The 26,225-nt window shown below is 44.2% G+C and overlaps 1 protein-coding gene across 1 annotated transcript in view; it reads right to left on the bottom strand.

Annotated features, from left to right (window-relative positions):
- The window catches only part of NID1 (nidogen 1), a 94,256-nt gene extending 82,013 nt beyond the window's left edge, over positions 1-12,243 (bottom strand). Inside the window, exon 1 of the mRNA XM_065922256.1 lies at positions 11,738-12,243. Coding sequence (XP_065778328.1) covers positions 11,738-11,962 — 225 coding nt within the window. The 5' untranslated portion in view covers positions 11,963-12,243. The remainder of the gene's footprint in view (positions 1-11,737) is intronic.
- Between the last annotated feature and the right edge of the window lie 13,982 nt (positions 12,244-26,225).

Raw genomic sequence — 26,225 nt, 5'->3', positions numbered from 1 at the left:
GTGTTGAGGATGATACGGAGAAACTGGAACCCTCATATATTGTTGATGGGAATGTTAAATGGTACAGCTTCTTTTAAAACTGGTTTGACAAGTTCCTCAAAATGTTAAACATAGAGTTATCATAAGATCTAGCAATTCCACTCCTAGGTTTATCTAAGAGACCTGAAAGCAGATGTCCACACAAAACCTGGACACGACGTTCATAGCAGCATTATTCCTAGCAGCCAGAAAGGAGAAACAAGCTGAATATCCATGAGGCTATGGATGGACAAATTAAACAACAGAATATTATTCAGTCATAGAACTGGGAACTGATATGTACTGCCAAGTGGACAAGCCTTGAAAATGTTATGCTGGGCAAGAGAAGCCTGTCACAAAAGATCACATGTTGTATGATTCTATTTATGTGAAAAGTCCAGAGCAGATACGTCCATAGAGACGGACAGTAGATAGTGGTTTCCAGGGGCTGGGGGAGGTGGGGAGAGATGGGAATGATTGCTAAAGGTTACTGGGTTTGTTTGGGTGGAGGTGTGAGCAAAATATTCCAGAGTTAGACCATGATGATGGTTGCACAATTCCCTGGGATATGCAAAACCATTGAATTGTACACTGTAAAGGGGCGAATTTTATAGTACGTTAATTATATCTCCTAAGGCTGTTATTTAGAAAAGCAAGGAAGTGTACAAAACAAGAGGGAATGTGTACATACATATGTTTGTACATTTGAGAATCTCTCTGTGAGGAGATAAAAAAATTCATTAATAATAATTGTCTCTGGGGAGAGAACAATGGGGCTGAAGGCCAGGCTAGTAAGAAAACTTAACACTGTTTTTGCGAGTTTTTTTTAGCCATTTGCACTGTCTTACTATTCCCCAAGTTAATTTAAAAATAAAATTCTACCTTTTTAAACAAAAACAAGAACCTGAATATTTCCAAAATTACCAGTTTTCAGAAATTACAGAGATGCAATAACAGGCTAGACTACATTACAAAAAATAGTCAAATGCAGAAAATAGGGCATTATATGTGAGAATAAGCAGTGACACTTAAATAACTTGATAAATTAAAAGTGGGGAGAGGATCGGTAAAATGAAAAGAAACTAAAGAGTCAAATGCAGCACTTGTCATTCTTTGGTCCCCAGTCCGACTAATTCTAGCTTATAAAGACAGCTTTGGGGATATCAGAGATTTGATATGGACAAGGCATAAATTGAAAATAGGAAATTATTATTGATTTTGTTTCTGTTATTATTGATTTTGTTAGGGCTTCCCTGGTGGCTCAGGCAGTAAAGAATCTGCCTGTTATGCAGGAGACCCAGGTTTGATCCCCAGATTGGGAAAACCCGCTGGAGGAGGAAATGGCAACCCACTCTAATATTCTTGCCTGGAGAATTCCACGGACAGAGAAGCCTGGCAGGCTGCAGTCTATGGGATCAACAAGAGTCGGACATGACTGCGTGACTAACACACACACATTGGTTTTGTTTAGTGTGATAATAGTATGCTGGCTAGTTAGGGAAATGCTCTTATTGTTTTAGAAATGCACATAAAATATTTAGTGAGGAAATGTCATACTGACTTTAATTTACTTTGGATACATGAGTAAAGAAGAATTAATTAAATAGGGAAAATCTTAACAAAGGTTACATTTATGAAATGTGTCCATGGGTGTTCATGATATTAGTATTTCTCTCCTTTTTTGTATGAAAACACTTCCAAGTAAAAATTAAAGGGACTTCCCTAGCAGTCAAGTAGTTAAGACTGCACTTCCACTGCAGGGGGCATAGGTTCAACCCCTGGTTGGGAAACTAAGATCCCATATGCCCCATGTCACAGCCAGGAAAAAAAAAATTAAAGAAAAAATTTACCTGAGGAAAAAGCAGTTAATAAGCCTGCTCCGTAAGGACTAGGCACCAACTTTTTTCACAAGCAATACAACGGTGAGTGTTGTGATGCCGTGTATGTTCTGACAGTAGTGAGGTCCATGACAGCAGGGACCACAGGGGGTGTCACTCATCATGTGATGGAGCCCCACACACCTGGCCCCCAAATCTGTACACTACACTGCTGATAAGAGACTGTGAAACGGATAAATCAGTGAAGGAAGGGGAGAAATCAGTGTCCAAGGTGGCACAGTACAAAGACCATGGAACTAGGAATGGTAAGATCTGAGTTCAAGGCCCACCTCAGCACCAGCTGAGTGCATTTTGACAGGGTATTTGACAAGCTGCAGGGGTCAGTCTTCTTGTCTATAGTATGGGGCTGGTCCGATCACCTGCCCGAATGACCTCACAAGGCAGCTGCATGTCTCAGATGTGATAACACGCGAGCAAGCCTCCTTACACACATAACCCCTGTCCAGACACCATCACACTCTCCCCTGGACGCTGGCAACAGGTGTGGACTTCACTCTTCCTCCGCCACACTTCCCCCAAAAGTCCTCTATCTAGGGGCAGCATGATTTTTTAAAAGCTTCTTATGATAAGATAACTTATAAGGGAAAAATTTCAAACACACAGGGAAGGACCACCCAAAGCACCCACACACTCCAGTTCTCATTTATCTATTCTCCCCACACATGTGCACTATTTGGTTTTCTCTTTTGAAGTATTTTAAATGAAATCAAAGGCATCCAATTATTTCACCCATCAGTAACTCCATATGCAGCTCTTCTAGAAAAGCAGTTTGTCTCAAAACTGTTTTTTCTGAACACTTTGTCTCCATCAGGATCCAACAAAGTCCTCACTTTGCCTTTGACTGTTTCTAAAACCCTTTTAATCGAGGCAGTTCTCCTTCCTTTTTCTCTAACACCATTTTTTTGTTGAGGAAATGGAAATCTTTTAAAAATAAATCATGTCAGGAGGGGATGGGGATAAATTAGGATCATGGGATTGACATTACACACTGCTATATTTAAAACAGATAACCAACAAGGATATTGTTGTTGATAACCAACAAGGATACCATATAACACAGGGAAGTCTATTCAATATTCTGTAATAACCTAAATGGGAAAGTAAATCTGAAAAGTAAATACATGCAGTAAGACATGTGTAACTGAATCACTTTGCTATACACCTGAAACTAATGCAACACCGTCAATCAACTACACTCCAATGTTGGGGAAGGAAATGGCAGCCTACTCCAGCATTCCCGCCTGGAGAAGTCCATGGACAGAGGAGCCTGGCAGGCTACAGTCCACGGGGTCGCCAAGAGCTGACACAACTGAGCAATTAGCACACACACACACTCCAATATAAAATAAAAATCTTTACAAATCAAGTCACTCATAGACTCAGAATCTCTAATGGCATCCCACTGCTTTATAGAATAAAGAAATACCTAGGAGTCATTCCTTCCTTCATTCATTCAACAAACCATAACAAAGCACCCACTTTGCCCCCCAGACACTACTCCCGGTACCAGGCATAGAGCGGTGAATAAGGCAGGTCAGACTACCCCACCCTCAAAGGGCTCAGAGTCTAATGAAAAAGACAAGTAACCAACAAGTGAACAAATAAGCAAACTAGTTTTAGGTGACTATACATGCTGGGATGAAATTAAGACAAGGTAACAAAACATCACGCACGGGGGTCTGTGTCTAAGCAGAGACCTGCTTGACGGGAAGGTGCAGGCACATGGAGATGAGAGAGAAGAGCCTACACCAGGGTGGGAGAAGCTGGCTGTACTCAAGGAAGAAAAAGTGGCTGGTGAGGCAGCAGCCTGGCATGAGAGAAGAGCAGGGTAATAGAACGAGGGCGGATAGCCAGCGCGGCCGCACCATGTAAGTTGCAGACACGTGGTGAGAAGCTGGCTGTCAAGCGCAAAGGGAAACCCTCAAAGGGCTTTGAGCCGGCGTGTCCAAGTCTGACTTAGCTCCTCCAGTTCTTGCCCCAGAACTCTCACTCACATTGGCTCTCATCCCATCCCAAAGACATGCCAAGCTCTTCCTCTCTACATGCTCCTGGTCTTAGAGGATGAGCCACCATCCTGACCTTCCCCTTTTTCACATGGCTAACCCCCTTTTTCCAGGCTTCAGTTTCAGGTTGAGAAGGTCCTCCTGACCTTCCATCTACCTCAGTTTCACCACAATACTTCTTCTACATAGCATTTATCAGAGCGGCAACTGGTCAGTGATCTGTAACATTACTGATTTAATGTCTGTCTTCCTCACTAGACTATGAAGAGCAAAAACAACACTGGTCTCGGTTCAATCTCTAGCTCCAAAGCTTGGCACTGGTTCTGGCATGTTAGGCAACAAATTAAATATTTGTTGAATGACTAGACGATGTATTTCAACACTGCACTGCATTTTATAAGAAATAGCCAGTGTCCTGAAATAGGGTTTCCCAGGTAGTAGAGTGGTAAAGAACATGCCTGCCAGTGCAGGAGACTCAAGAGACACGGGTTTGATCCTTGGGTCAAGAAGATGCCCTGGAGTAGGAAACAGTAACCCACTCCAGTATTCTTGCCTGGAAAATTTCATGGACAGAGGAGCCTGGCGGGCTACAGTCCATGGGGTCTCAAAGAGTCAGATGCGACTGAGCAAGTGAAGGTATCTATTCAACATCTGGTCACTTGATCAGAGAACATCAAAGATCCACGATAAAATGAACCTTAGAGATAATCTTGTTAAATCTCTTCATTTAATAATAAAAAGAGGTTTGGAATAGTAAAAGGGTGATATATGAAGTGACTGGACCTCAATTATAAATCAGTTAATCAACATGATTCATCAATTTCCTTTTCACTTCTGATGGAAATTAATACTCTATTAAGTGTTCTGTGACTCAGCCAGGGCCACTGTTAGACCACAGGAGGCCTTTAGGCAAAATAGAAGCAGGTACTCTTTTCTCTGAATGGAAAGGCCCATGCTGAGGTTCAGGGCTTGGTGAGTGGCCTGTGGGCTGGACTTTAGCCAGTCTGTCGTCTCAGTCAGAGCCCTGTGCTGCAAACCACTTGCATAACCATGGGTGGTGATCTTGGAATTAACCATAAACTTCCTTTGTGCCAGTTAAGTGCGTCAGGTCCACGAGTGATGACAAGAGGCATACGACAACCTCAGGGAGCCAGGTTGGCCCGCAAGACACTCACAACTAGGATGGAGTTGCATGCAACCTCCCAACAAGCCCAGACTCTAGCCTGCTCAAAAAAGTCATGGGAACATGTTGAATATGGAGAAACATCTATTCAGCGTGTAGTCTGCTATAAAAGAATTCAACTGGAATGCCAAGACATATGAGAAATTATAAAAGGTTGGAAAGGCCAAGGTTAAAAAGCCAATTCAGAAGCGCAATCCAGACATTACAAGAACACATGTTGAAAATGCAATCCACCAGAAGAGCCAAACAATTAATTTTTCTTTTTTGTTGTTTTTAATTTATTTATTTTTAATTGAAGGAGAATTGCTTTACAGTACTATGTTGGTTTCTGCCATACATCAACATGAATCAGCCATAGGTACACAAGCAAGCAATTAATTTCTTGAGCATGAACACTGGGCTTCCTGCTGTGGCAGCGGGAAGTTCAAACTACCAGCAAAGTGACAAAGTTCACAGCTGCTGGTTGGGTCTGCAGATGCTACACTAAGGAATGTGAACCTTGAAAAGATTTTGCCCTGATGGGTACATGAGAACACCAACTGGAAATGCAGAAGGTTCAAACAGAACAAAAGGAAGATGCAACGAGCAGTCCCACACCCTAACACCACCACAAAACCAAGTGGGTGTGTTGCTGCAGGAAACAGCAGATGACACTATTAATATTATGTATGAAACAGGTAACTAATGAGAACCTACTGTATGGCATGGGGAACGCTGCTCAATGCTCTGTGGTGACCTAAATGCGAGGGAATCCAAAAAAGAGGGGATATATGTACACTTACAGCTAATTCACTTTGCTGTATAGCAGAAATGAAAACCACATTGTAAAAGAACTAGACCCGAGTAAAAAAATTTTTAATAAATAATAGAAAAAAAGGAAATGGCAGATGAAGCTGCTCTTGATCTCAAATGCAACTGCCACGGAGTCAGTAGGTTCTGTGGGCACAAGTGTTGCTTCGATGAAACACCATGAACTATGTAAGAGACTTGCTTGCCTGCGTGATCAAGAATAATTTACAGAGCTGGTGCTTCTGTTTACTTTACTGGCTTCTAAAATATTTTGTATGTATACACAGAAGAGTTCCACTCCAATTACACTAAGAACACTATATATGCCAGAATGTCTAAACACTATTTGTCTGTAATGCTTTCTTTTGCTTTGCTATACTTCCTAGTACATTAAGAAATTGCAGGGAGTTTCCACTTTGACATATTTTATGGTTCTGTATATCACGTGTATGAGGAACATCTTTTTGTTGATGACTTTGAAAGAGTAGCATTAGTTTGTTGTGCATGAAACATGTTTCTCAAAAGTTACATCAAAAAATTGAACATCACAGACTTCCTTGGTGGTCCAGTGGCTAAGACTCCTCACTCCCAATGTACAGGGCCCAAGTTTGACCCTTGGTCAGGGAACTGGATCCCACATGCTGCAACTAAACATTTGCACGCCACAACTAAAGATCCTGCATGCAGAAACTAAGATCTGGCTCAGTCAAATGAATAAATAAAAATAAATATTAAAAACTCTAATACCAAGAGTGAAGTATAGAAGAAAGGTTTGGATTTTTTTTTTTTTAAGATGTGATCTCTGCTCTCAGTGGAGAAGAAAGCCCAGTTTTAGAGCACATTGCCTCAGGACAGTGTTTAAAGACAACCCAGAGATGCTGCCATGGAGCAGGCAGATGAAGCCACAGAGTTTGGTTACAATCCCCAAAGAAAGGAAAAGCTGAACAAAGGAAATGCGCCATACTCTACAACTTCAGGGGCGTTGTCGTCTCTCTGTGGACAGACAGAATAGAGGATGAGAGCAGCAATGATCACAGTACAACGTGCTCAAAGACTTAGCTCAAACCTACTGGGCTCAGGGACTGAACCCGGTTGAGTGGAGCTCGTCTGGAGACTCTGAGCTCCTCAAGGGTTGGGTGTTGTTCCTCCATCACGATTTCACAGTGCAGGGCACTTGGACCACTTGCTCCTCTGTGGCTCCCTCCTGACACTGGGACTTCCCTGAGGGCACGGACCCGGTCATATTCAGAAGCTGCATTGCACGTGGTTTAGAGCCCCAGCACCCCGCACAGTCCCACACAACACACAAGAATCCCTTGGTAATCCCTTGGTGGGGATGAAGCAAGTTTTGAAGAAAATGAGCAGCCTATATTGGCATAGAAGGTAGGGTAAAAGTTGGAAGAATATTAGAAGATCTTAAAAGGAGAGTTAAATTTACCCTACCTAAGGAAAGATTCCTATGTGTAAGTAGTACAATGAAAATCAATTTGTGGATGATGCGGTGTGTGTGTGAGAGACACAGACAGACAGTCGTACAGACACAAGGAAGGAAGATGAGGAGATGAGTCTGGACAGCCAGGATACAATCTTTTTTCTTCCAAGGATATCCTTTTATTGTTTTCCCATCACATGAAGAATTTTGTTCCCCACACCAAGTAAACGTATTAAATAATAACTAATTCATTTCACCATGTGTATGAATCAAGACATAAAGAATATCATATGCAATTGAATCATGTTCTAGAATTTCTTCTATTGGCCTGCAGGCAATTGGAGCTTTCAATCAGCATGAGATAACCAGCCTTAGTTAATCAAGGTAATAAGATTCCAAACAAAAGAAGTAAATTTCTTGGTTGTTCTGTACAACTGCATTGTGTTTTTGAAGAACTCTTGCCTGGCGGAGTTCACAGCATTGGCCAAGGCAGGAGAACTCACGGAAAATGCTCGTTGGCTCAGTGAGCTGGCTAAGCAGATTTATACTGGCCCACTCCGCACTCATTATCCAGGATAGGGTCCAAAGAATGACTGGTTTCATCACTGGGACTGCGCCACTTCAAAAATAAGAGGTTATTCCACAAGGAGAAACAGATCATGCAACGTCCCACAAGAGCAGGTTGGGCAACCAAGACGGCCCCTCGCCCCACCTTGGCTCAGTCATGAGACTTGCTTTAGTCCGTGAGATGTTAGGAAACATGACCCAAAAGAGAAGACTTGAAAAAGCACTATGCATTTCCGCTTACGCTCTTACATTTTTGACAACCCCATGTAAAAAGAACATGCTTCAGCTGGCCCTCTGAAACATCACCATCTAATAGAATTTTTAGTGGTAATGCATACATTCAATAGCAGCAATGTCAGCTATTATGATTCAAAAGCTGAAACTTTAATATTATTTCATTTTAATTAATTTAATTTAAAATAGCTATACATAGCTAAATGGCTACCATATTAGGCAAAACAGCTATGATACATGATAGACACTTCCCACCTCCCTGCCTAGAGTAGGACCAGATCATCCCAGTTGCTCCTGCTGAAGCCACCCTATATTAACCCACCATCTACTAATCCCAGACACATAAGCAACAAATGCTTATTCTTACATGCCACTGAGGTTTTGTGGTTGTTTGTTACACAGCAAGAGCTAGCTGATACACTTATTTTCTGACTCCCATCTGCCTATCTCAGGAAGAATCCTCCTATTCCAATAAAAACACTCTGCTCCAGTGGGATCATATTCCTCACTTTCCCGCACCTGCCAAGCTTGTTCCACCATCATGCACTTGCCCCAGCAGTATCTTCTATTTCTGGCCTCTCCATTTCTGCCTCCGTCTACTGAAATTGGACCTGTCTTTCAAATCTTATATGTAATCTTCTCTGTAAAATATTCCCTCACTACTCCAATTCACAGCAATCCCTTTGGTCCATCACATGTTTTAGGGTTGATGTTGAAAGCATCATGAGTCAGACACAGACTTGGGCTGATACCCTAGCTTGGGCATTTTTAATTGATGCTGTGGCCTTGAGTAATTACTAATTATTATTCCTTCATCTAAAAAAAGAGGGGCAAGTTGCCGTGAGGATTAAATAATGTAAGACTAGCTAGACCCTGACACGTGTAGATATACTCACCCAATAACTGTTTTCCATTTCAATGGATTTCCTTTCTTTTTCCTAATCTAGTACCCAGGACAGTACAGACCATCTAATTCATACTCACACTCCCTGTCAATTCACTTTTTCATTCAGAGCCCTGTAAGGGTTTCTACCAGCTAAAAGAGCATTTACACAACAAACAGTAGTGGACGCTACGGCATGGCCCCAGATCCCTCTTCAGCTCCTGGGAATGCAGCACTCAGGCCTCCTCTTTGATAACTGCCTCACCCAAAGGTCATACCTCCTTCCAGGGCAGCCCTAATCTAATCACTGATCACCTTCTCAGGAGACTTGAGAGCTCTGAAAGGCTTATCCCACCTCCAGAGCTCCCAGAAGGGTAGCAGGCATCTTGGTGACTTGCATTGCAGCTCAGCAACTCTCTCCACTCAATCCTTCTTCATTGCCCTCCCTTCCACAGGGGTGGATCTGAGCCGCTCCCCCTAGTGAAATATCCTGCCTGCTAATCTCTATCTCAGGGCTTCCATGGTGGCTCAGACAGTAAAGAATCTGCGTGCAATTTGGGAGACCTGGGTTTGATCCCGGGGTTGGGAAGATCCCCTGGAGAAGGGAGTGGCAACCCACTCTAATATTCTTCCTCGAGAGTCCCATGGACAGAGGAGCCTGGCCAGATACAGTCCATGGGGTTGCAAAGAGTCCAACATGACTAAGTGACTAACACTTTCACTTACAATCTCTATCTCGGGGTCCTTCCTGGGAACTGATCCTGTAGCACAGAAGTTAAAATGTGAAGAGAGCTCTGGGAGTCTTTCTCCTTGATTTGCAGATTAAAACCCCAAATAGGCTCAGGGGACTTCCCTCATGGTCCAGGGGCTAATACTCCACCCTCCCAATGCAGAGGGCTAGGGTTCCATCCCTAGTCAGAGAACTATATCCCATATGCCACAACCAAGAGTTCCAAAGTCGCAACTTAAAAAAAAAAAAGATACTTCAGGCTGCAACCAAAGACTCTGCATGCCACAATCAAGGCCCGGTGCAGCCAAATATATAAACATTTTTATAAACAAACAGTCTCAGAAGGCGTGGATTGACAGGAATCATTTTTCAACGATAGATTTTCTAAGTCTGTAGAACGTAATGTGTTTAGTCTGATGTCACAAGTAAAGGAGAAGAGGAGAGCCCTAATTTAACACAGAGGTTCTGAGCTTAGAATCCAATGATCTCCCCCCCCACCCAATAGAATTCATGGGTCTGTTAACTTAGAAAAATAAACTTAATCTTAATTTTCAGTAGCCCATAACCCAAATTTAGCATTTCCTTCCATTGTAAGTGTAGGCAGCAATTGTATCAGCGCTTAATGACTCTGCCACTAACAGAAGTCACAGATATGCTCCTATCACATTATAGTCACTATATAGTCATTCTAATAGGTGTCTCTGAATACTGTTTACAGTCCCATGACCTTGAAAGTTCGGTCATTAGCTGACCATACACTGGAGCCACTGCTTCACCTTGTTATTTAATATGCTTTTTTTTTTTTAATGACATGTATGACTTCAAACAGCTTTTTAAAAATATTTTAACTCGTATTTCAACAGAATTGATTTCCTTGGCAATCCTATGGATTTTATCTTGCACATTTAAAAACCTAAGAGGGAGTTTTCTAGGCTACAGCAGACTGCCCAAGGAAGTCAGGGCGGTGGGGATAGCAAGGGGACACCCTCTGTGGGTGAAGACTTCAAGGACTCATTCTTTTTCTGCAAAGCCAACAAGCTCCACGTGGGTGTTGTCCCGGGCGCAGTCTGCCAGGATCAGACCAGCAGAGCCATTTCAGGGGCAGGACAGGCTCCAGCCGCTGTTGGCGCTGTTCCCCCGCCCCTCTTCTGGAATGCACACAGCTTTATATGAAATCCACATGGTGCGCGGCAACGACAGGAGGCGGCACGAAAGGACTTAACCAAGTTGACAGCGTCCCCGCGCCCAGTCAGTCCCGAGAAGCTCCAGAGAGCGAAAGGTCCCTCCCTGTCCCTCTCCCCATCTGGCCCCCCACCCCCCATGGTGACAATGGTCAGCTACAGGAAATTGGATCACCGGGGCGCCCTGCTTTCCCAGCCCTGAACTCTGGACACAGAGCAGAATCGTTGCCAAGACATATCCGGAGTCCGCACACACAAATGCAGGGGCTGTTGACTGCATTACGGGGGAGGAGAGCTGGGCTTGGCGGTTTTTTCCTAACCCCGGCACCTACGGGAGTCCCGGGGCCCGTGCGCCGGCTGCGATCCAGCTCTGGCCTTCGTCCGGCGCCCGGTCCCAAGCGGACCGGGTCCTGTCCCCCAAAAGCAGGGGACAATGGCGAGACGCGCACAGACTTCCCGGCCCACTGCCGCGGGAGAGGAAACTCCGCCCGGGTCCCGGGGTCCGGGGTCACAGAGTCCTGGAGTCTGGCAGTGCGCGCGCGGGGCGGCGCAGACGGGGCGAGCTCCCCAGAACCCAGTGCCCCTCCTCGAGCGACCGTGACCAGGCGGCGGGCAGGCGTCGGCTGACCGGGCAGAGGCGGGAGCCCACTTGGGCTTGGAGACGGAGCGCCGCAGCCCGCGCCCCGGCGCCCACGACGCTCAGGTCCGTCCGGCTCCGCGGGCGCCCCCGGCCCGCCCGGGCCTTCCTTCAGACGCCGCCTCAGCCCCTCGCGGCCTCCCGCCCAAGTGCCCCCACCTCCCGCCCCGGGTCGCACTCACGTAGACCGAGTCGATGTCGGATCTGTCGAAGAAGTGGAGCGCGGTGCTCAGCTCCAGGGCTGGAGAGACGAGGTCGTCTCCGGCCTCCAGCTCCAGGTCCCCATGCTCGGGGCCGAAAGGAAAGAGCTCCTGGCGGCTCAGGCAGCCCCCAGGCCCCGCTAACAGCAGCTGCAGCAGCAGCGCCCGCGTCCACGCAGCTCCGCTCCGGCGGACCGTGGCCAGCATGTTCCCGGAGCGCCGTCCCGCAAACCGAGGAGCTCTGCGGCCGCAGGCTGAGGAAGGCGGAGATGTAACCGGACGCCCCTCGGCAGCCCCTCCGCGCCTCCCTCCTCGCGAGGTTCCCACACCGGGAAATAGGGGAGGGGAGCCGAGGGGAGATGGGGAGGGCCCCGCCCCGTCCGCGGAGGCTGCCCAATGGCCGCGAGGGGGAGGGCGAGGGGCGACACCGAATCCCCCGGCCGTCCGGGTCCGCTCGCCCTCGTTCCCCGCCGGGTAATGGGCGCTAGAGGCCGCGATTCCCAGAACCAGCCCAGTTCCTCCCGAACGGCCCCTGCGGGAGGTAAGAATAGAGTGCCGGGCTCTGCACCATTGCCCAGGGCTAAGTCGTAGAGATCCGGCGACGTGGGAATGCCCCGCATGCGGGCACCGTCCACCCCAGAGCTGTTTGGTGGCGTCCGGAGGTCGGACTCACATGGTCAGACTGGTAGCAAGAGGGGGTAGGTGCTGAGGGTTAACAAGAAGGGATCCGGCCAGGACCACGGCTCTTTACTCAAACATCCATTCTTTCAACTTAACATTGAGTGTGGGATCCTGTGCTTCGTAATGGGAAGTTGGGCCAAAAATCGGGTCCAACCTCCAGAGTCAAAGTCATGAGTGTAGAACATCATTCAGGGTTAGGCCGCCCAAGTGATAAAGGACATTAGGACTGGAATTACTGGTCAAAGATAGCATCTCTGGGGATTTGGAAATCAGTTCTTCCGGAAAGGATAGAATTTCATCCAGGGGGCTGGAGAAGGAACTTTCTAGAAGCTGGAGTTGATGCCGTTCCCCCAGGAAAGGTTCCTAGCAAAACCTTTAATACCAACGCTAGGAATTTGAACTCTTTCTAACATCCACAGAAGAATTATTTAGAGTTTTTGACAAAGGGAGATAAACGGTGTAAATTGTATCCTAAATAATCCCTTGATCATTAATTTGGCCCTGGGTTGAAAGAAGAGACGCGGGGGTCATCCAAGGATCATTGAAAGGAAAAATTTAAAAAGGATGAGAAAAAAAAGTGGAAGTTGAGAAAAAAAAAAATCTAAAAGGCATTATAATAAATAAGGAATAAAACCTGATTATAAATTTGATATGGGAAGGGAGAGGGGAGAAACTTTTAAATTCAGTGAAAGGTTTTGAGCCTAGAGCATTGCAAACCCTCAGGGAGTCAGGGAATGGGAGTTGGGACTTTGGGAGTTCGATTTGTTTGATGTCAGACTTGTTAACCTGGAGAGGTCAACAGGGTATCAATCCTTCCCTCCCCACCCCCCAACCCCCAGCCCTGTTGCCAGCTAAAATTAAGGACCTGGGACCCAGTCTGGGAGAATTCTCCCAATGAACAGTGAATTCTGTATCATATTTAGATATTTAGGGAACATGAGTCCTGAACCAGTAGAAACTACAAGGAAAGTCAATGAAATACACCCATGTTTTGCCATCACAATAACCCAGGGAGACAGATACCACCCCCACATACAGAAGATGGACAGAGAGGGCCAGAGAGGTTTAAATCACTTTGCCAAAGTTACACATCTGGAAGCCTCTATGGGGACCCAGGGTGGTCGGACTCCAGGGACCCCTTAACCACAACATTAGGTGGAGCCATTATTGCTACAGTTCTTTCCCTTGATGCTAAAAAGTGATTAACACAGCCTGCAATCTGTTGCCAAATTCAGTGACTTTTCTTTCAATTCCCTCCCAGAGATGCAGTGCCCTGGAGCCTCTGTCCTGCCCAGGGAGACCTCTGAGTCTATCCCATGCTATCCATAGTAGCCTCAGCTGCTGCATCACCCACTTCTGTGCTTTTGGTCTCCAGGAGACTCTTCCTCTTCTGTGCTCACCTGAACGGCTTCAAATTTCCCAGTGTGTGCCCAGCCAGTCTCATCCCGCCTGCCCTTCAGATTTTCCCCTTCCAAACCTCCTCCCCACACCTTTTATCTCACATCACTGCCGGCTCTGAAGCAGCAGTCTGCCCCTGGAATGATCTCACCCCTTCTCCTGAATTCTCTGCCTTTTTAGTACGCAGACCACTTCTGAAACTCCCATTGGTCCATGGAAATCTTCTTCGCTAATATAGAAGCAAGAGCCTTTCTCCACTCTGCCAGTTCGGGGAAGCTTGGAGTCCAGTCTGTCTGAGGCCTGGGCTCTACCATTTACTACCCCTGTTCTCTTGGGCAGGTTTCTGTATCCATCTCGTTTGCATGGAATGTTCGTACCTACAATCAAAGAATTGTTATGGGAATTACCCAAGATGATCCACAAAATGCTCCTAGCACCAAACTGGAGCATAAAGGAAGTACTCAGTTAATACTAAGCCATCATCATCTAAATGTATGTTTCTCATGATTCTTATTATTTCCGCAATTACTAAGAATCCACTTGGAGTCAGACACTGTACTAGGAATTGTAAATACAAAGACCGTTAACTCAATTCCTTTTGCAAGCAGCTCATAGTCTACTGGGAAAGACAGACACACCTGTAACATCGTGGGATATTTAACAGATAGAAAGCAACAGCAGATGCCCCTTGTTGAATGCCTGCTTCTGCTAGATGCTTTATGGAACATCAGATTTAATACTAAAAACAACTGCACAAGCTAGTAGTTTTATAGTAGATGTAGGGGAAATGAGAGCTGCAAAAGTTAATGTGCCCAGTTTCACACAGTCAGTGGAAGAGCCAGGGTTTGAATCCCAGTGTATCTGAAACCAATACATGTATACGTAACCCTATGGCCTGTAGCCTGCCAGGTTCCTTTGTCCATGGGATTCTCTAGGCAAGAATACTGGAGTGGGTTGCCATGTCCTCCTTCAGAGGATCTTCCTGACCCAGGGACTGAACCCTCTTAAGCCTTACATCTTCTGCATTGGCAGGCGGGTTCTTTACCAGTAGCACCACCTGGGAAGCCTATTTGCGTATATGTCTGTTCCCTAATGTCATTAGTATCATCTTGCTTAATAAGTCTGGGGTATACTGTAAACTATCTGCCATTTCCTATTTATAGCCCTATACTCACTGCACGTTTCGTGGGCTGGGGGAATGTGACATCTATGCTGTGCCTCCCATTAGAACAACGTGGGCTGAGTGCCAGCCACTTTAGAATTTATAGTTTCAAATACATGTAGGATGTAATCACAATCTACATCATAGAATATTTAATCTCATACTTTGCTCTGGTCATTATCTAAGTGTATTTAACACCTAGATGTTTCTTTCTAGTTGTTTTTTGTGTTTTTTCTTTCCAGGTATAAGCTTCTTGGAGTGACGATCATGTATTCTGTTTCTTTTCCAAAGTTCACGGAGCCTAACCCAACGCTGTATGCAACCTTTAATAAAAGTCAAGAGTTTCAGAATTCCCTAGTACTTTTAAGAATCATTTGATATCTGCAGTAGCATTCAGTTCAGTTCAGTTGCTCAGTTGTGTCTGACCCCGTGTTCTGCAGCATGCCAGGCTTCCCTGTCCATGACCAACTCCTGGAGCTTGCCCAAACTCATGTCCATCAAGTCAGTGATGCCATCCAACCATCTCATATATGCACTCACAGTTACATGATTACACCAGTTTTTTCCTATGGCTGGAAATGTAAACCCTTGCATATATTATATTCTTTTAAAAGGGCAGCAGAGGATGAGATAGTTAGATAGCATCACCAACTCAATGGACATGAATTTGAGTAAATTCCAGGAGACAATGAAAGACAGGGAAGCCTGGCGTGCTGCAGTCTATGGGGTAGCGAAAAGTTGGGCATGACTTAGCAGCTGAACAACAAAAATTGACTTCTGGGCTGTGCTGTGTCTTTGTTGCCATGTGAACTTTTCTCTAGTTGCAGTGAGTGGGGACTACTCTCTAGTTGCAGTGTGTGGGCTTCTCATTGCAGTGGCCTTTCTTGTTGGGGAGCATGGGCTCTAGAGCATGCGGGCTTCAGTAGCTGTGGCTCATGGGCTCAGTAGTTGCGGCTCTGGGCCCTGGAGCACAGGCTCAGTAGTTTTGGCACATGGGCTTAGTTGCTCTGTGGCATGTGGGAATCCTCCCAGACCACAGATTGAACCTGTGTCTCCTGCATTGGCAGGCAGATTCTTTACTACTGAGCTGAGCCACCAGAGAAGCCCCACCAGTTTTCATTTTCTTTTGAGGTTAAACCCTATACTTTTGAGATGCGTACTCTTTTGTTGACAGCTGTAATCAGATGAGGCAAGAAGACAAAATTTAAAAAGCAGGCTGTAGCTGTAAGAAGTCAAGGTATCTTTTCTATTTGGCTTATTCAGACAGATATCCAGGCAATTGAGCAGAAAAATAACTCAGTTGTCTGTTTCACTGAAGGAGACATCTGTTGTAGTCTCACTCTCCTGTGAGGTTTGACCAATGACCCCATATGGCCAGGGAAGCTTTCTTTACTTACCAGAGGTCATGCCGAGTTCAATATATTAGTATTTCAATTCCAGGGAAACTCACTTAATTCAGGAATAAGGTGATTGCTATTTTAAAAAACTTAAGCTCAGTTGTTATAAGGATGTGTGCGTGTGTGTTCAGTTGCTCAGTTGTGTCCGACTCTTTGGGACCCCATGGACTATAGCCCACCAGGTCTTCTGTCCATGGGATTTTTCCAGGTAAGAATACCGAAATGGGTAGCCATTTCCTTCTCCAGGGGATCTTCCCGCTCCAGGGATCAAACTTGTGTCTCTTGGGCCTCTTGCATTGGCACATTTACCACTGTGCCAAGGATACTATAAATTAAATGACCATCCCTACTAGACGATAAGAATCAAGCAGGATTTGGTTCTCGATCTATTGTCTTTTCAAGGGAGATTTGAATTAAAAGTACTTAGAGGAAATATGGTTATGTCCATCAACGTATTTCGTTTGGAAGAGACCACAGTTTTCAGGATAAAGTTTAATCCTTCTATTTCTACATCCTGTTTTCAAATCTGGACGTTATGCTGGTTCATCAGACCTCCAGCATAACCTGCCTCTTGTCATTGTTTTATTATTTTTATTTTGATTTATGTAATTTACAGACTTACGTAAATGTTGCAAGAGTAATACAAAAACTCTCATGTACCCTTCACCCAAATTTCCTCTTAACATTTTACCATAATTGCTTTTTCTGTCTCCTTTCTCTCTCTGTCTTTCCGTATATAGATAGATATTCACACAAGTTTTATCTAGATGATTGAGGATACGTTTTGACCATGATGTTTCTTTGTTTCTAAATACTTTGATGTGTATTTCCTAAAAACTGAAACATTCTCTTACATAGCCACAATATAATAGTTGAAATAATGACATTGACATGACTGTTAACTTTGATATGCAAGGTTTTTCCACTTGATTTTTTTTCAAAAGTAAAATTAGCTAGTAAGGTTTCCTTAAGCACCAGAAGTATTACTCTTGTTGTTTATAAAATCTTATCATCTTTCCCATTCTCAGGGTTTGTAAAACATCTGCATATATTTAGTTCCATTTCCAATCTCTATTTTTCAAATTTTTCACTTCATATAAATTTTCCTCTCCAAAATCATTTGTGAGAATAACAATTATAACCACACTGAATTCCAAGATATGTTCATCCCAAGACAATACTACAGGAAATTTAGGAGATTAGCCCAAAAGCTTATTTTAATGACTTTTCAGCTCCAGTTCATAATTTTCTTATTCCAGTAATGGATTTTCATATGTTAATTTAATTACCTGTATTGTTTTTTCTATCCTTATGGAGATATAATTGACAAATTAAAATTGTATATACTTAAACTGTACAATGTGCTATGATATACTTGTGAAATAATTACCATAACCATGTAATAAACACATCTATCACAATTATCATAATTAACACACCTGCCATTTCACATCATTGCCATTTTGTGTGTGTTTGTGTTTGTGGTAAGAACACATAAAATTGACTGTTTTAGCAAATTTCAATTCTACAGTGGGGCTTCCCTGATAGCTCAGCTGGTAAAGAATCTGCCTGCAATGCAGGAGACCCCAGTTCGATTCCTGGGTCAGGAAGAACCCCTGGAGAAGGGATAGGTTACCCACTCCAGTATTCTTGGGCTTCCCTTATGGCTCAGCTGGTAAAGAATCTGTCTGCAATGAGGTAGACCTCTGTTCGATCTCTGGGTTGGGAGGGTCTCCTGGAGAAGGGAAAGGCTACCCACTCCAGTATTCTACAATACAGTATTGACTACAGTCCCAATGCTATACATTACATCCCCAGAACTTAGTCATCTTATAACTGAAAATGTATACCTTTTGACCAGCATCTTCCCATTTTCTTCACTTTCCACCCTCTGGCAACCACCATTCTACTCTCTACTTCTATGAGAGAATAGCAAAGACTTTTAATATTGTAACCCATGATCACTTTAGATGACACACATGTGTGTTTCATTGAAAATATTAGTTGTGGGACTTTCTTGGTCCAGTGGTTAAGAATCTGCCTTTTAATGCAGGGGATGTGGGTTTGATCCCTGGTCAGAGAACTAAGATCCCCCATGTCGAGGGGCAACTAAACCTGTGCGGCACAAGAACTGAGCCTCACGCTCTAGAGCCCATGCTCCACAACAAGAGAGACCTGCGACCGCAGCAAAGACTCAATACTGCCAAAAAAAGCAAGAGAGAGAAAAAATAGAGATTTGTGCTAGATCACACTCATGGCCCAAGATTGTTGAATATCACTCAATCTGAGTTAAGTGCAAATAAAGTTATCTTTTCTTGATTTTCTTTTGTTACTAAATCTTCATAAAGTCCCATTTTCACATAGTAAAGTTTATTGTAACAAAACTAAACAGATCAAAATTACACAATGAAGTAAATTCAGCATGAATTGTGATGACTGATGTGATGACTGACTGTATGGTAAGGAGGTTGTTAGACCTTGATGGCTCATTACTTCGTCTTAACTAGACGACAAGTAATTACAAAAGTATGTTTATGAAAAATGTCCTTGTTGGAGTGGGATTAAGCGGTCATCACCATTTGGCCTCTGGTTCTATGTTTGATGCTGAGACCAACTAATCATTGAGCAAAGTGAGTGGGGAACAGATTTTCCAAAATTAAAATTTGTTTCCATATGACATCAAGTATACTTAGGGGGATAAAGTTAAAAAAAAAAAAGTATGTTAAGCTAGAACATCTTTGGACAACCTAGTTCTGTAGTACAGGCTACATATCATCCCTTTAGTGCTTAGAATCTGTACCTCCCGGGCAATATTGCATTGTAAACATCTCTCCAGATATTTTATCTTTCTATAAAATAGACTAGACAACTGACTTCATAGATGAGACAACTGACTTCATAGATGAGACAACTGCCTTCATGGGACTATTTTAGAGGGTGTGAAAGACTCCAATTCCTGATTTACCAACTGTTTTTAATTTTGCTTGTTGAGCTTGAGGTTTTCCTTCCAACTAAAATAATTGGCCACCTAAGTTTGTGAGTTATGAAAAGCATGTTTTGACATAACAGAGAATTTCAAGGGGCTAAAAGAGGCATGAGAGAACACCATTGAAAATAAAAATAATAGCCTGGGACAATCAGGATGCTTAAGACACGACTGGCCTATTTCATAGGCCCATGGGGGTCCGCTGGGTGTATCCATTCAAATATTCAGGACAGGGCATAATTTTTGATGGGTTAATGGATGCCAAATAATTTTATCTAGCATTTGATGATTATACCATTAATAACCTATACTGATAATTTATCATCAATCAATATTTGTTGAGAACCTACTAGGTACCTGATGCTCTTCTGTGATGTGAATAAAAATAAATTAGAAAGGAAATTAGGATAATAATTTAAATGGTGGGTGTAATATTATATAGCCATTAAGATGAATAAAATTAGGTCATTTGTAGGGGTGTGAATGGACCTAGAGTTTGTCACACAGACTTAATAAGTCAGGAAGAGAAAAGCAAATATTGTATGTTAATGCATATATGTGGAATCTAGAAAAATGGTACTGATGAACCTATTTCCAGGGCAGGAATAGAGATGCAGATGTAGAGAATGGACCTGTGAACACAGGGGTGGAGGGGGAGTGAGTGAGTGAGTGAGTGAGTGAGTGAAGTCGCTCAGTTGTGTCCGACTCTTTGCGACCCCATGGACTGTAGCCTACCAGGCTCCTTCGTCCTTGGGATTCTCCAGGCAAGAATACTGGACTGGGTTGCCATTTCCTTCTCCAAGGGATCTTCCCGACTCAGGGATTGAACCCAGGTCTCCTGCACTGCAGGCAGACGCTTTAACCTCTGAGACACTAGGGGTGGAGGGGCGGGGGGTGGGTGAATTAGGAGATGAGGATGGACATATATATGCTATCAGGTGTAAAATAGCTAGTTCAGTTCAGTCGCTCAATCGTGTATGACTCTTTGTGACCCCATGGACTGCAGCACACCAGGCTTCCCTGTCCATCACCAACTCCTGGAGCTTGCTCAAACTCATGTCCATCGAGTTGGTGATGCCATCCAACCATCTCATTCTCTGTTGTCCCCTTCTCCTCCTGCCTTCATTTTTTCCCCAGCATCAGGGTCTTTTCTAATGAGTCAGCTCTTTGCATCAGGTGGCCAAAGTATTGGAGCTTCAGCTTCAGCATCCGTCCTTCCAATGAATATTCAGGATTGATTTCCTTTAGGATGGACTGGTTGGATCTGCTTGCTGTCTATGGGACTCTCAAGAGTCTTCTCCTACACCACAATTCAAGAGCATCAATTCCTCGGAGCTCAGCTTTCTTTATGGTCCAGCTCTCACACCCAAATGTGACTACTGGAAAAACCATAGCTTTGACTAGATGGGCCTTTGTCAGCAAAGTAATGTCTTTGCTTTTTAATATGCTGTCTAGATTGGTCATAGCCTTTCTTCCAATGAGCAAGTGTCTTTTAATTTCATAGCTACAGTCACCATCTGCAGTGATTTTGGAACCCAAGAAAATAAAGTCTGTTACTGTTTCCATTGTTTTCCCATCTATTTGCCATGAAGTGACGGGACCAGATGCCATGATCTTCGTTTTCTGAATGTTGAGTTTTAAGCCAGTTTTTCACTCTCCTCTTTCACTTTCATCAAAAGGCTCTTTAGTTCCTCCTTGCTTTCTGCCGTAAGGGTAGTGTCATCTGCATATCTGAGATTATTGATATTTCTCCCAGCAATCTTGATTCCAGCTTATGTTTCATCCAACCCAGCATTTCACATGATGTACTCTGCATAGAAGTTAAATAAGCAAGGTGACAATATGTAGCATTGACATACTCCTTTCCCAAGTTGTAACTAGTCTGTTGTTCCATGTCCAGTTCTATCTGTTGCTTCCTGACCTGCAGATTTCTCAGGAGGCAGGTCAGTTGGTCTGGTATTCTTTTCTCTATTATAAGAATTTTCCATAGTTTGTTGTGATTCATACAGTCAAAGGCCTTGGAGGAGTCAATAATGCAGAAGTAGATGTTTTTCTGGAATTCTCTTGCTTTCTCTATGTTGGCAATTTGATCTCTGGTTCCTCTGCCTTTTCTAAATCCAGCTTGAACATCTGGAAGTTCACGGTTCACATACTATTGAAGCCTGACTTGTAGAATTTTGAGCATTACTTTGCTTGCATGTGAAATGAATACAATTGTGTGGTAGTTTGGACATTCTTTGGGATTGGAATAAAAACTGACCTTTTCCAGTGCTGTGGCCACTGCTGAGTTTTCCAGATTTGCTGGCATATTGCGTGCAGCACTTTCACAGCATCATCTTTAAGGATTTGAAATAGCACAACTGGAATTCTATCACTACCACTAATTTTGTTCCCAGTAATGCTTCTGAAGGCCTACTTGACTTCCCATTCCAGCATGTCTGACTCTAGGTCACACCATCGTGGTTATCTGGGTCACGATGATCTTTTTTGTGTAGTTCTGTGTATTCTTCCCACCTCTTCTTAATATCCTCTGTTTCTGTTAGGGCCATACCATTTCTGTCCTTTATTGTGCCCATCTTTGCATGAAATGTTCCCTTGGTAGCTCTAATTTTCTTGACGAGATCTCTAGTCTTTCCCATTCTATTGTTTTCCTCTATTTCTTTGTATTGATCACTGAGGAAGACTTTCTTATCTCTCCTTGCTATTCTTTGGAACTCTGCATTCAAATGGGTATATCTTTTCTTTTCTCCTGTGCCTTTCACTTCTCTTCTTTTCTCAGCTATTTGTAAGGCCTCCTCAGACAACCATTTTGCCTTTTTGCATTTCTTTTTCTTGGGGATGGTCTTGATCACTGCCTTCTGTACAATGTCATGAACCTCTGTCCATAGTTCTTCAGGCACTCTGTCAGATCTAATTCCTTGAATCTATTTGTCACTTCTACTGTATAATCATAAGGGATTTGATTCAGGTCATACCTGAATGGTCTAGTGCTTTTCCCTACTTTCTTCAATTTAAGTCTGAATTTTGCAATAAGGAGTTCATGATCTGAGCCACAGTCACAGGAAGCCTAGCTCAGTGCTTTGCGATGACCTAGATGGGTGGGATGGAGGTTTGGGAGGGAGGTCAAAGAGGGAGGGCATATATGTATACACATAGCAGATTCACTTCATTGTACAGCAGGAACTAACACAACATTATAAAGCAATTATGCTCCAGTTTTTAAAAAAGAATTTACACAGGTGGGTGTGAGAGAGAGTTTGATTGGGGTGATTAGGGAAGCCATATTCAAGGATCTGTCTTTGGAGTAGAGGCCTGAGGAAGTGAGGGAGTGAGCTGTGGTGGTGCAGGGTGAAGGAGATTTCCAATTGAATGTCTGGGCAGGGCTGCACTGGGGCACCAGGAAGTACAGATTTCAAGTTCCTGAACGAGAATGGACTCCCTCTGGTCAAAGAATAGCGATTGGGCCCAGGAGGCAGAACTGAGTGAGCCCCAGTAAGGGCTTTGGACAGTTGGCCATCACCTGAAAATAATTCAGTAACCACCAGCCCATGTGGTTTTCCATGAGGCAGTTGGGGAGATTTGGGAAATGATATTCCAGAAAATTCCTCAGCCAGCCATTCCCTAAGAAAGAGAATGTGCTTGTGCTAGTCAGCTCTGACTTGTATAAGACTTCTATGTCAAAACCCTGACTTTAGGCTCTCCCAGCTGTCCCTCTGGACATTCAGAGTTCTGCTGAGTTTGACCCTAATGTACCTCTCTGAACTTACTTCCACTGGCTGACTTTCAGTACCCTTCTTTTCTAGTGAGTTCTTTGCTGTCAGAAGGTAATTTTTGCTGGTGATTTTCCACCTCTCCAGGTGAAATGCTGCCAGGTTGTAGAATACCTCAAGTGAGGTCTTATCAAACCTCTTACATACCCATCCACTCCTCCTGAAACTCTACTGGGTTGCAAAAGCAAGCCCATCTTCCCTGAAGATAAAATCCAAGTACGGTTTCTTACTGCATAACCAGAACCGACTTCTTGTGTTTTCTGTGGGTTAAATAACAACCCTAGGAACAATCACATTGCAGCTACGTCATGATGATCAGTTAATAGATAAGAAAGGTCAGTCTAGGGTGTCAAGAGGCTGGAAGAGCAGGCCTGGCCTAGCTTATCACCCAGGTCAGAGATGGGGGTATATTTTCAGGCAATGAGGAGTCACTGATAGTGTCTGAGTGGTGACATAGTGGAGTTGTCTCTATCAGTATGCTTTAAATGGAATTAGTGAAGAAATGTCATGAAAATGGGAGTGTCTGGGACAATGGAAAGATATCAATCCATCATGGAGATGAACCCAAGCAGGGGAGAAAGGGACAGGGGGTTGTGGTAGCCACGGAAGTGTGCTGCTGTGATCTGATGCAGGGAGATCTGATGCAGCCGACTGACAGAACGGGTTGCAGGCCCCCTGCGCCCACTGCCACGTCCGGCCGTGGTCCTCCTCTCCTGAGTCTGATGAGCAGCCCCACTCCGCAGGATGCTTCCTTCACCTCCTTCAGGTGATGTGGCCAAGAGTCACGCCACAGCCTGAGTGTCTTCCCCCCATCCTCCTGCTTCCCCCGCCTCCTGTTACAGGTGTGAGACCTGTTCTGAGTCTGATGGTCCTCCCTGCCTTCTCCTGCTCCCTTGGTCCTCCTTAGGCCCAAGAAGACGGGTCCAGGTTGGGGACCACCTGACTCACCGCCTGGCGGTCAAAGGGGATGGTCACCTCTGTGCCATTCACAGAGTACTCGGGCTGGCCAAAAAGTCCACTCAGCTTTTCCTGTACGATCTTATGGAAAATCTAAATGAACTTTTTTACCAACCCGGTATGTATCACAGGGCTTCCCAGGGGGCCCAGTGGTAAAGAATTGACCTGCCAGTGCAGGAGGCACAGGAGACTAAGGTTCGATCCCTGGTCGGGAAGATTCCATGGTGTGGGAAATGGCAACCCTCTCCAGTATTCTTGCCTGGAAAATTCCATGGACAGAGGAGCCTGGCGGGCTACAGTCCATGGGAGTTGCATTGAGTCGGACACGACTGAGTGACTGAGCATGCACTAACCATTATAGCAGCCTTGTGAGGGTATATGACAGTCTTCATTTTACTGGTGAGCAAACTGAGACTCAGTATTTAAATGGTTGCCCAAGGTCTCAATAGCTAATAAATGTTATAGCTGAGGTTAAAGAACATGGTCTTCTTCTAACGGCAAGCAGAATACTCTTTCTACTCATGTAATTATATTCGACTGTTTGTGTAAACATTTTTAAAGCCAGTCTGAGACTATTCCTTTGCTGACAAAGGTCCATCTAGTCAAAGCTATGGTTTTTCCAGTAGTCATGTGTGGATGTGAGAGTTGGACCATAAAGAAAGCTGAGTGCTAAAGAATTGATGCTTTGGAACTGTGGTGTTAGAGAAGACTCTTGAGAGTCCCTTGGACACCAAGGAGATCAAACCAGTCCATCCTAAAGGAAATCAGTCCTGAATATTCATTGGAAGGACTGATGCTAAAGCTGAAGCTCCAATACTTTGGCCACCTGATGTGAAGAACTGACTCATTAGAAAATACCCTGATGCTGGGAAGGATTAAAGGCAGGAGGAGAAGGGGATGACAGAGGATGAGATGGTTGGATGGCATTGCTGACTCAATGGACATGAGTTTGAGTAAGCTCCGGGAGCTGGTGATGGACAGAGAAGCCTGGTGTGCTGCAGTCCATGGGGGTCACAAAGAGTCGGACATGACTGAGCAACTGAACAGAAGACCATTCCTGAAATAGAAATATTTTTTTGTATTCTAATCTGCTCATATATGCAAATATTCTATACAAAACTGCCATTAGAGGTTACATTGTTGTTGTTTAGTCACTAAGTCGCCTCTGGCTCTTTGCAACCCCATGGACTATAGCCTGCCAGGCTTCTCTGTCCATGGGATTTCCCAGGCAAGAATACTGAAGTGGGTTGCCATTTCCTCTCCAGAGAATCCTTCTGACCCAGGGTTCAAACCTGCATCTCCTGTATTGGCAGGCGGTTTCTTTACCACTGAGCCACCACCACTTTATATTCACTTTTTTCCAGATAGCTGTTCCAGATAATGTTCATGCTGTGACAAAGCTTTCGTAATTATTACTTTGCAAACATTGCATCTATTAGCACTTAATTAAGCTGAGCATTTCCCATCTGTTAACATTTAGGGTGTTTCCTTTTGGGGGACTATTACTAAAAAACATCTGCAGTGAATATTGCTCTTTCTCTCTGGGCATTATTTCTTCCAATCTTCTTCCCCAAATAGAATTGCTGGGTTAAAGAATGTGAATGTTTTTATGGTCTTTGATAATGTATTGCCACTGTTGGGAGTGAGGGTAGGGAGAGGTGAGAGGTAGAATGTGGACAAAATCACCGCCGACACTGGAGAAATGAGACGTGTACCTTTTACTTTTTCTGTGTGTGTGTGTGTGTGTGTGTGTGTGTGTGTGTGTGTGTGCACGTGGGCGCTCAGTCATGTCCGACCCTTTGCAACCACATGGACTGTAGCCTGCCAGTCTCCTCTGTCCGTGGGATTTCCCAGGCCAGAATACTGGAGCAGCTTGCCATTTCCTCCAGGGGATCTTCCCGACCCAGGAACTGAACCTGAGTCTCCTGCATTGGTGGGTGTATTTACTGCTAAGCCACCAGGGAAGCCCTCACACTCCACTAGATCAATGATTATAGCCACATCTCATCTTGGCTGAGAACTCTTTAGATTACAAAGTATATCTACAATCTCACCTAATCTGCAGGAGTACTTTATTTATTTATTTATTTTTTGCAAGAGTACTTTAAACCTCATCTTA

Source organism: Muntiacus reevesi, chromosome 2 (genome assembly GCF_963930625.1).
Source record: "Muntiacus reevesi chromosome 2, mMunRee1.1, whole genome shotgun sequence".
Taxonomy (NCBI): Eukaryota; Metazoa; Chordata; class Mammalia; order Artiodactyla; family Cervidae; genus Muntiacus; species Muntiacus reevesi.
Note: the sequence above shows the minus strand (reverse complement) of the source record. Positions and strands in the feature narration are given on the sequence as shown.